General features: G+C 36.8%; 1 protein-coding gene across 2 annotated transcripts in view; it reads left to right on the top strand.

Annotated features, from left to right (window-relative positions):
- The window catches only part of necab1 (N-terminal EF-hand calcium binding protein 1), a 524,092-nt gene that overhangs the window by 391,140 nt on the left and 120,658 nt on the right, over positions 1-12,294 (top strand). For both annotated transcript variants that reach the window (XM_039737164.1, XM_039737163.1), the window contains exon 6: positions 5,044-5,180. In XM_039737164.1, the coding sequence (XP_039593098.1) occupies positions 5,044-5,180 (137 nt within the window). The remainder of the gene's footprint in view (positions 1-5,043; positions 5,181-12,294) is intronic.

The following is a 12,294-nucleotide window of genomic DNA, read 5'->3' as shown; positions in this document are numbered from 1 at the left end:
TCATCCTGTTTAATGTCCAAAATTGTGACAAAAAAGAAATGCTGTTCAGCATACATATCCCAATAAAACAGGACTGAAAATCAAATTAAAGCAATCGCCTGGTTGGCCGCAAGTTACTGTAGGTCATTCTGTAGCAGAGCTACATCTGGAGGTAGCTCTTGCCAAAAATTACACCTTCCTACAGAAAGCTCAGGCTTTTATGGAGAGTGAACCAGAAGGGGCGGGACCAGTTGCCTTCACTGTATGTTTTCTCTGCCCTGTGGAGAGAGAGAGAAGGAGATGACAATGTTAGTGATAGTGCCCTCCTCATTGCAAACGGTTACTACATACCCTGAACAGAGCCTGTAAGGAGATCCTCCAACAATCATGCATAACAAAGGTGTGACAGTGCCGATCCCCTACAGACTCCCTCTTCCCACATGGGAGTCTGCTGAACCAACACCATCGATAGTTATGACCGAGATGACAAATGAGGACAATTCTCTGATAAGGCCAGAGGATGGTGGAAAAAGTGTTCAAGTGCTTTTATTAAAAACCAGTCAAAACAAAAGTAAAACCAACAGAAATGTCAATTTTGCAGTGTTTTAAAAGAAGTACATAAATAAATCCATAAAAATCATTGTGAAAATGAGGATAAAAAAAAAATCAATAAATAAATCCGTTAAAAATCCGAGGTTAAAATGTAGACTAACTCTACTAATCTCAGCCCACCTCCTTCTTATTCTCCCCGGCTCACACATTGCTCGCATAGCCGGCGGAGACTCAGCAGCCACAAGCTCCTTTCGGCTGACCTCTGTCTTGGCTGCCTCCAGGTATCACGGCCAAACCGTCCGAGATCGGCTCTCCTCCCTTCTCACATGGTTGCACCTCGAAAGCCTAGGGAGGGCACTTGCCTTGTTCACCACACTCCACCCGAATGTTCAGTGGGACGAACTAGCTCCTAGAGCGCCACAACTAACGCTCTTTCACAGGGCCCCAGCTATTGCTGTCTCCTCCTTGCAGGTGGCCAGATCGTTGTTCCCAAGCCTGCCTTTAACCTCCTTCTGTTTTGATCTTATTTTCCTCTCGTCTTTGATTATCCCATCTTTGAATTCTTGCAGATTCGTCTACTTGGCTTCCCTCCACTTTCCTTGTGCCAACCCGTATATATACACTCACGTCTCCGTGGGCGCAGTGCCTTAATCATATGCTGCAGGAAGCCAATGAAACAATTCAGAAAGATCACACCTGCGCCCAGCTACCTCATTAACTCCGTGCAGTCGTGCAATTGCGCCCACGGACAGTGACACGGCTTTATGGATATAAAACTGGCCCTTTTTTTTTTTTTTTTTTAAAGCTGCGGACCCGCTATAAAGTACTTGTCTTTGTGGCAGCATCATAAATTGTGCATATAACATACTGCTTTAATCCCTGCAACATTATAACTTGTGGCGGCACGGAGGCACAGTGGTAGCACTGCTGCCACACAGCAAGGAGACCTGGGTTTTGCTTCTTGGGTCCTCCCTGCGTGGAGTTTGCATGTTCTTCTGGTGTCTTCGTGGGTTTCCTCCGGGTGCTCCGGCTTCCTCCCACAGTCCAAAGACATGCAGGTTAGGTGCATTGGGGATCCTAAACTGTCTCTAGTGTGTGCTTGGTATGTGGATGTGTGTGTGTGTGTGTGCTTGGCCGGTGGGCTGGCTCCTTGCCTGGGATTTGTTCCTGCCTTGCCCCCTGGGATTGGCTCCAGCAAACCCCTGTGACCCTGTGTTAGGATATAGCGGGTAGGATAATGGATTGATGGATAGATTATAACTTGTACACAACTTGCAGAATATATAATTTGAGGAAACAATGTAAGTTTTTGCAAAAATAAAACAGAAGCACTTTGAAAATAGAAATTGTTGCATTTAAACAACATAACGGTATGTTTTAAACTACTTTGTAGATAGTATTGCATTAAAACTGTAACACAATAATTATTGCTTTTTAAATGAGAAAATATTGTGTTTAACCTCAATAGCAACACAATGTAAAATAAGCTGTATCATTGTCTGCTTCACACCACACAATCATTATTCACCTAAGTACAGCAAATTGCCTTAATCTGAATACTTAACAGGGCACATTTTATTTATTTCACGTCTAGTATCATTTGACACTGTCAGTTTACAAATTCTAATCCTACTTTTAAGTCACAATAGAAATGCATCCTCTTAATGTCTAAAATCTTTTAGCATTCTCATGTCCAGAAAGGAAGAAATATGTGGTGACTCTTTAAAGTTTTTTGTTACCAATAGGATTCATCCACTGGGTACTGTTGTTTGAAAATGAATGGTTCAGGATTGCAGGAATTTTACCTAACAATAGATGAGTACGGCTGGACAGCAGAAATTTTGAAAATCAACTACTACTTTATCTAAATAGGAAGTTTATGAATTTATGAGGTGCATAATGTGTTTTGGATAAAAAGAAGTTCAACTGCCTACAGTTATGTACTGATCAAAGGCATTATTATTATTATTACTATTATTATTTTTATTATTATTGACCTACTCTATCTATAATTATTAAACATACTTTTACTTTTTGTACTTGATTACTTTTGAAAGCAGATGTTTTTACTTTTACTCAAGTATTTTTCAACTGAAATACTTCTTACTTCAGCAAAAGTAAAAAACTCTTTCTTCAAAATAACATTGAGCATGAAGCAAAGGTATTCAGTAGACTTTTAGAAGCCCGTTGTTTTAAATAGTATCAAGAAAATAGGACACACATACTGTAGAGTGTACAAAATGTGTTAATGTTGTCTTTAGGAGGGCCAGAAACATTCTGCTCAATGCTTAAAGACCAAAGTAATAGTTGCAATTGTGCAGTGGGCTTTACACTTTGTGCCTGATTCACTGAGTATCACTATGTCTGTTAAAAGTTGACTATTGTCACAATCTTCTGACCCTGTCCAGTTATCGCTTTTCTATGGCAAGGATGATTTTTGGGATTATAGCTACTGTTATGAAGGTAACTGATAGTCAAACCTAATTATTTCTATAACTCGCTATTCTTATCTGCTATAGCATCTTTTCATGAAATATGGCTTGTTTTACTCTGTGTCTGTTTGTGATGCTGATATCTGTTTTCTACCCAGAAGCCTGATTGCATGTAGGATTACTTATTCAAAATGGTGGGTAAGCAAAGTATTACTGGTTCTGTGCAGTGCAAAAAGTTTTGATATTTTATGTTTTATGCTTTATATATGTAACCAGCATCATTTTTACTTGAAAATCCCATGGAAAATGTGGGTTTAATGCGTTTCAATTATTTTAGCCTTATTAATTTTCACAACAGAAAAATGTTTTCTAAACAAGGGAATTTTAAATTATGGTTTTGACGTATTGCAATTTACACACAAGTATATTAAAACTCAATAGTATTTCTTTTCAGCTTAATTTTAGATTTTCTAATTTAAACTTCTTTTTTATGCATTTATAAAGCAAACTAGTTTTGATATAGATAAATATGCAGTAACCGTCTCTAACACTGAGGCACAGTAATGTACTTGACTCCCTTTTTCCGATCAGTTTATGCTGTCATTCGCATGCATCTCACAATCTTTAGTTAGCAGCGAATTTTCCAGCTGTCATTATGCTCCTGAAATGTTTATTATTTATAAGTGAAGGTGTTGATAAAGATAAGAAAAAGAAAGTATTAAGATTGGATGAATAAACAGACATTATAAAGTATACAGAAAGTGGAGACTACACTGAATTGTTATTTTAGAATAGTCGAGAAGAAAACAGGATCTCCTTTTACTTTCATAATTATCATTAATGTGAAATCTTTATGCAAAATGTCAATGTATTGTACATTGATGTGGTTAAGATTTTTAATTAATAATGTTTGTTTTTTGTGGTTTATGGATTAATGATATCACTTCACTGTTATTTTATAAGTCTGAAACATTTTTTCTGTAAAAGAGGTAATAGAGCAATATGCATTTTTGCTTTTTTTCAATTAATGGATATTCCTCAAGTCAAGTTCCAACTTACAAAGAACTTGGTAACCTAAGACTGGTCTCTTGTGGAGAAAAAAAAGTTATGAAAAATTATACAGCGTTTTCTTCTTCTAACTTTACAATATGAACTTGTGAAAACCTAATTCAGCTTGGTGAATGAAGGGAAGGTTTAACAAAAAACAAAACTACTGGTAGTCTTGCCAAATGTGCTACATCCCATCTGTGTAGCATCTGAGAGAAACTACCTCTGGTTTGAAGAGAAATGTACAAGATGTCTACAAGATCATATCCAGAGAAAGACAGCTTCAGGAAAGTAGAAAACAAGATATATGAATAAATGCCTTGCACATACAACTAATCCACCCATCTTCTTCCTTCTAACCTTAATTTTCCTCTCATTTATAATAACAAAGATTTGAGCATATGAGTAGAAATTTTCTGTGTAAACTGAATCTTGTGCTTTGATTTTGTCAAATTTTTAGGACTTTGTTCTGTTATAAAGTAACATAAGCACGCTAATCAGCTTCTCCAATAATGGCACATTATACTGGAGTAAATGTTCTGTTTTAAATTCTGACTTGGTTTAGGTCTTGGCATTAGCAGCTGTATCATTCTCTTGCAACTAAAAGATGGGCTAAAATAATTGTATTTATCCTTGAAATATGGTGCCAGCACTAATAAAACACAAAACTGATTTTTTAATTAAAACAAAATCATTGTTCAATGTTATGCTAGTTAATTATAAGGTTATTTTCTGTAAATTTTTTCTTAGACTTGCATTTGTGAGAACTCAAGGAAACTGTAGCAGAATGATGCTTCAGTTATTCAAGAAAATATTTTTATGATAACAACATAGCAGTTTATTAAGTACCAACAGAATTTCATATTATTCCTCATGAGGTTTTTCTAAGGAATTTTATTTCTCAAAATTCCATATAGTATATATTTTTTGTTTTGAAATACAACTGGTTTCATGAAATATTAATTTGTTCTTCTGATATATATATATACAGTATATGTATGTATAATTTTTTTATTTATTTTTTTTCTACTAGAGCTATCAAGAGTCGTCTCACCTAGAGCAATTTGTTACTCGCTTCCTGTTAAAAGAGACTGCCAATCAACTTCAGTCCCTCCAGAGCTCTTTGGAGTGTGCCATGGAGACAACAGCAGAGCAGACACTGCAGGAGAGGCAAGCATTTTATCACTCTTGCTGGTGTAAGAATGTACAAACATGACAGCTAGATACTGGCAGGGAAATGAAATCAAAGAGACACAGAGTCACTAAAGATCAGTGGAATTTAAAAAAATATACTGGAGGTACTTCCTCATGTAATTAGATTTTCCTTTGATTTTAACATTTAAACTCATAACTATTTCCTTATCATAATACACAAGTTGTTTTGATTTTGTTGGCATTTGTTTTAGTTTAGTTTAGCTTCATTCTAATTCATCTCAAATGTTTTTTTCCTCGAAAAGTGTCAATACACTTACCCCTGGGGTTTTTACAGACAAATCATGGCATCACACAAAAACAAATTGATCTCACCAATCAAAAGCTACATACCATGCTGTATGAAGGTCTTAGTAAAATCAAAATAAGTCAGCATGTATAAATAATTGTGAATGTTACCAATAAGAACCACTAGTTTATTTATAAATAAATTTTAAAACTTTGCAAGAATGTTAATGTTAATAATTTTTTCAGTGCAACATATATAATGCCATAGAACAGTGATATACAGAATTCTAAATGTAGTGGGTAAGGTCTATTTGTGCATACCTTCTTCTTACTCCACTACTTCTTTTTTTAAATAGTTTATATATATGTTTTTTTAATTTTGTAGCTTTGTTCTGCAATTTAATATGAATAACACTGTGATCTGGATGAAGCTATTTCTGTTATGGACCACAGGATGAAGACTTTCAAACCAACTTATATGGAGTGGGTTTTAATTTACTCACTACATGCTGTAACAAAAATATTATAATCGTATAATATAAACTTCAGACTTGTTTTTGGTGCTGCTATTGTTGAGCTAATCCATGTTGGAAAGGTTAGTGGAATTTGGTTTTGAGTCACAAAGGCATAGTTCCTATGTGGTTTACTTAATGCCAAGCACATAGGTTTGCTCATAGGCTATCTGCCCCTATCTGTGTAAACAGGACCTCAGTACTTACCCTCCAGACACCACTTCTTCTCTGTCTGGAGGAATAGTTAAGCCTTCTGTGAGCTTCATAATGTCTCCAGATTGTGCAGATCAGCATAAGCAAAAGGTCATTCTGTTCACAGTGCCATGTCAAATATACAACTGTGATAAAATAACCTCAACAACACAAAGAAATCATGACACAAATAATAAGTTTTTACTTGGCTTGTATTAAAGAGTATTTCCACATATAAATCTACAATGAGTCTATGTCAAGCTCATTGAATTAGAATTGACAAAGAAGAGTGCAGAAATTAGCTAAGGTACTCTCGGTGTTCCTGCCCTTATATTTTATAGATGATGCCGGAACCTACACAAGTTTGTAGGGTATTACAACTTTTCTAAAAATGTATGCAACATCCAAAAGGATGTTGACATTTCTTTTTGCAAAGTTCAAGAATGCTTTCTTACAAATGTAAATGGCACAAGAATAGAAGCAAAAGACGAGCACATACCATTGCAGTATGTTGTTAATCGCTTTATAGACAGCTTAGTAACAAATTACCATCCTTGTATACCTTTTTAAAGTGTTATTGCAATAAAGGTATTAGTTTTAACTGTAATCTTACTAATAGATTGCTTGGATGTTCCATCTGTCTAGCTTTTTCCCATTACAGGGTAGCAAGGAGGCAGTCTGTCCTGGCATTTTGTTCAAGGTTTGTTCCTGACTTGCACCATCTATTATTCAAATTGGCTGTTGCTGCCAACATGTATGTATTCCATAAAGAGTTCAGAAAATGAAGGAAAGAAAGTGGCTGTATACACGAAATACTTATTGACACTGTGTTATATCATGGAATGGTTTTGGGATGACTCAGTCTTAAAACATAGATTTTTTTACTCCCACGCTCAGATTCTTTGATACTTTTATCCTTTCTCTCACCTGTCTCTCACCTAAAAGAAGACAGTGAACTTCCACCTGGTACTATGGTCCAACACCCAGAATTGACTGCTAATGTGCTTCACTTTCTCTATCAGAGGACATCTCCTTCTTTTCTCTATTCTCCAGGTGATCCAAAAGAGCATCACGGAAAGCAGAGGGCAGGTTTAGATACTTTATTCAGCCGTTATAAAACCAAATGGACGTGATAAATCACCATACAATCTGGATATTTCAGCAACTGCCATAGACAATGTTTAATCTCCTAAGGCTACATTACTGAAGCTCACACATCTCACAGCATGGATCTTCTGGTCCATGTTCTTCCTTCTTCCTCTTTCTCCTTAAAGTTGCTGACTTTTTAAAACTTGTCAGGGCAAAGGTGAACATCCCTAGCCCGTCTCTCTCAATAAAAGATCAGTGTCTCTCTTTTTCACATGTGTAAATTTTAGCAAAATATTACAATGTTGTTAATGTTTAAAATTTTGACCTTTCTTTAAATCTTGCTTGTCTGCAAAATATCCATTTGTAGTGGAAAATTATTTCATTGTAAGCCTCTTCTGCAGCTACTGATATTTACAGTTTTATCCATTTAAGACAAGCCGCTGTCCATATTTATCAATAGTCTCAGAATTACTTCTAAGAATTGTAGTAAATGTCTGAATAGGATACGAATTTGCCCTACCCCAGAGTAGGACATGAAATGTTATTTATGAAGCATCCTAAACTCCCAGTTAAAAGTAGGAGTGCATGTCTGAAAATTAATTATCAAGTGACCCGGGAGTCTCTGCCTCCATTCACGAACCTTCCCAGGCTTATAAACTGTAATTCAAATGTTCCAGGGATTTGTGTAATACGGAGCTCAATGTACCTATGTGACATATTTCTGTCAGTCACCCTTCCAGCCCCACTTATCTTCAGGGTAAACTGCTGGCTACTACAGTATAGTTTACATTCATGATTGCCTATGTGTTGATACTGTGATATCACATATGCATGCTTATCTATAGTTATCCATAAAAAGTTACTTTGTTGCTACACTTAGCGTCCAGAAAAGTTAAGTAAAAGAAAGGATAATAACTAAAATCTTAATTACTGCTACTACATTCCCCTATGTACAGTTACAAGATGTGTTGCTGTTTGCCAGTTCACCAAATGCTTAGTTAACTATCAAATCAGTAGTATTAATGCGCAATACATCAGAACAATAGTTAACACTAGAATTACCAGAGCCAACAAAAAAAAATCTGGCCCACCTTAAATCCCTTTGCACCTCTCCGGCAGCGTCTTTTGTCTTGTAAATGGGTCGATAAGCCCAAAGCACCAAGCAGCCTGATATACCATTAACCCCCCCACCGCCTCAGAACAGACAAGAAGTTCTCCCAGTTCCTGCCTTGATTGTTTATCTGGGAGTGAGCTACCCAGAATTGTAAGGGGAAATAATTTGATGTGTGTTTTGTGTCTACAACAATCTATGTAAACACATTGTTAAAACAGAAACGTTTTTCATGTTTTAGTAATAAATGACAAAATGCAAGGACCGTCCTCCCTACATTTATGACATGTGTACCTGTTGCAATGTACACACTTCTCTCTGTGCTGCGTTACTATAACACTGAAGGGGCTGGTGAAGTGACGGTCTTGGAACAGAAGCTTGTCGATGTTGCAAATGAACAGTGTCAGATCGGGTGTGAATTTATTCTGGCGCTGTTAGTTAGAGTCAGATCAGAATGGGGGGGTTGGGGCAAGGGAGAGCGTGAACATGACTGAGAGAATAAAACTCTCTTTTAGAAATACCATATACTTACAGCTGTTTGTTTTCAAATAATATTGCATTAGTTCGACAGTGTTTTCTGATTGGTACTATTCAGGTCATAAAATGATTTCTTCAAAATGTCACATATATTTGTCTCTTTCTTTTTTGCCCGTTGCTGCATTGACATTGTGCACCAGAAGGCGTGAGCTTATTTAGTGCAAGCAAGAGACTGCGGGTGGCCGGTTGCTGTGTACTATAACACGCTTGACTTGGCGGAGATTAACACACGTGTACTGTACAAGGCATGCACAGGTGCCACTGAGAAAAGAAGAGTGTTCATGGCTCACCTTGCAGAGGAGCTTCGTAGTTGCTTCTTAAAAGATAAGCAAAAGAGGATGCAGCATCGACAAACTTCTGTTCCAAGACCGCCGCTTCCCTAGCCTAGTCAGCGTAATAGTATCACAGCACAGAAAGAAGTGTGTACATTGCAACAGGTACACATGTCGTAAATGTAGGAAGGACGGTTCTTGGGTGTGTGTGAACTGTTAACATTTGAATCTGATGATTGCAAATAGTGTGGAACTGTCCTCTTTGTACTATTCTTTCCTCTGCATGTCGTGGAGTACAAAAGAAACAGTTATGTGCACCAAAATGTGGAGACTGCATGGGCAAAAAAAAAAACGCGGCCACTGAATACAAGTGCAAGAAGGCATGCGAATGAATATGAATAATATGAATAATGTTGCATTAGTGCCACAATGTTTTCCGTAATGCACTATACAGGTCATAAAATGAGTTATTCCAAATATCATATATACCTATGTCTCTGTTTTTTTGTCAGTGCGGCTTTGACATCATGGACCATAAGGTGCATACTAATTCAGCATGAGCAGGAACACTCAATAAAACTGAATAAAAAAAATTTCAAGTGACGGTGAGATATGAAGCAGGCAGATTCACCAGCGTTTGTGTGTCAGCTTTTATCCCTTCAGATCAGAGAATTTCCAGTTCCATTGTCTCAAAACACCACTCACATCTACAGTTATTCCCAGTTTCAGATAAAAAGAAACCGCGTCAGATCGTTTGGGTTACGTTGTATCATGATCGTGACTGAGAGAATAAAACTGAAAAAAAAACACTAACTTTTACAAGTGCTATAAATTTACACCAGCTGTTACAGACACAAATCAAATGTATGTTTTTATTGTATAATAACAATAAGAGCAGTTTACTGCTCAAAACAGTAAATTTGCGGGGGAGCTGGTTTCAAACTCACAACCTCTGGATTATAAGTCGGCAGATCTAACCGCTGCACCACGGAAATTGTTGTATTGTACTTGGACCTTTTGTGAAAGTGTTTATTTGATAATTGACCATCAGCCATTAGCACATTATACAGTTCGTGTCTACATTTTGTCCTTTATTACTATAACGTGAAAAAAATTTCTGTGTTAACGATGTGTTTACATAGATTGTTGTAGACACAAAACACACATCAAATTATTTCCCCTTACAAATCTGGGTAGCTTACTTCCAGATAATCAATCAAGGCAGGAACTGGGTGAACTTCTTGCCCGTTCTGAGACGGTGGAGGGATGGTATAGCAGACTGCTTGCTGCTTGGGCTTATTGACACATTTAGAAGACGAAAGACGCTGACGGAGAGGTGCAAAGGGATTTAAGGTGGGCTCTGGTAATTCTAGTGTTAAAGATATAATATAACTACTGATATTTGAAATCTAGACTTTGGTAACAGGGCAGACTCTCTATAAAACTTAAGTTTCTCATATTTTCCACTTATATTATGGTGTCAAATCACCAGCTGTATTCTTGAGCTCATTTTATCTTCTTCACTTAGGCATCATGCAAATGAGTTTAATGTGCCCTCCTGTGTTTACCTCTGTCATTCAGCCATCTGGAACTATGCAGAAAAATAACTACAGGGAACTGGTGTGCTTTGTAGTGCAAACATGACAGAAGGAAATCTTAACGGCCTGTTTAATCTTCACTTCAGTATCGGCTTTAGCCCAGAGCAGCTGGTACAAGGCAGTAGTGATTTTAAACCAGATTCCAGTCCATTCTAGAAAGCACAATCACACATCTACACCAAGTAAATTAACTTCAGTAATTACCCTGACACTATATCTTTGGGCAAACCCCCCGAAAACAGGAAGAAATAGAAACTTGCACTTGAGCTTGTGGGTGGGATGGCTATACCATCAGCTCCCCCACAAGTTCTTATTTCAATATATTATTTTAACCAAACTGTAATATAAGTAGCATCCCTTATGCTATATAAAGTAAAAAATAAAGAGAACTATTTGGTTGGGTAGCATAACAGCACAGCAGGCATTGTTGCTGTCAGCATTTAGGCATGGGTTCTGTCTCTGGTGCCTGCTGGTTCTCCCACTGTTTGCATTAGTTTTGAACTAGACATTGCTGTTTCCTTACACAATCAAAAGGCATTCCTCTAGGTTGAATATTGAATATAAATGGCCATTTTGTGAGTCAGTTGAATGTGTGTGTGTGTGTGTAAATGTCCCCAGTAAATAAATGATGTGGTAGAAGAGCTTCTATTTTCCTTGAAATCTGAGTTCTGATTGTGTGAATGTGCATGGTTTACTTACAGAATGACTCTAGACAGTTGAATAAAATAAAATTCTAAAGTAAGTACTTTTTTGTTTTAATGATTCCAGTTACACTGAATTTGATAAAACATCTGTACAATCATACAATATAAGAATAACAATCTTATTATTTTCCAACCATCCACAAGCAACCAATTCAAGATGAATATTGTTGGACATATTCAGTATGTAATTGTACATTTATGCATCTCATAATTTGTGAAAAAGTACATTCATGAGGTCCCATAGTCTTGATCGTGACTAACATAAGCTGTTTACCAGACAGAAGGAGAGTTAACAAGTAGGTTGCGTGATGTGTCAGAAAACATCTTAGTTGGCTCACATCTCAGTCTGCAAAAGTAGAGTAAATCAACAGAGGGTAGACAGCAAATAATGGTTTCTCTCTAGTTGTGCACTCTCCATGGGGGAGAGATTACCATATCAACCTTTAATGGAGAATATTCAAACATTTTCTGTAACAGACATGTAGGAAATGGCCATTACTTCCTGTAACACTCCAAACTATTTTAGCTGTTTAAGACAGAACAGTTTCTACTGAGCTTCCCTGAACATAAGGGGATATGTTAGCCTCTCTGTTAGAGTGCTGAAAATGGTGATACCAGAAACTTAAGATTCTCCTCTACTGCTATGATTTTTATGTGTTCACCACCACTTCAGTAGAAAGGCATATGAGCAATGAAGGTGAGCTCACAACATTAAAGGTTTTGCAGTTTCCATGATAGTTTATTTTTTTTAATATTAACCAATCTATATTTTGGTCAATTTAACCATAATAATATTGTCTTGTTTTGACACCCCATCCTGGTTATTCAT

This window comes from Polypterus senegalus, chromosome 15 (assembly GCF_016835505.1).
Source record: "Polypterus senegalus isolate Bchr_013 chromosome 15, ASM1683550v1, whole genome shotgun sequence".
NCBI classification, from domain to species: Eukaryota; Metazoa; Chordata; class Cladistia; order Polypteriformes; family Polypteridae; genus Polypterus; species Polypterus senegalus.
This window is presented reverse-complemented; position numbering and strand designations above follow the sequence as displayed.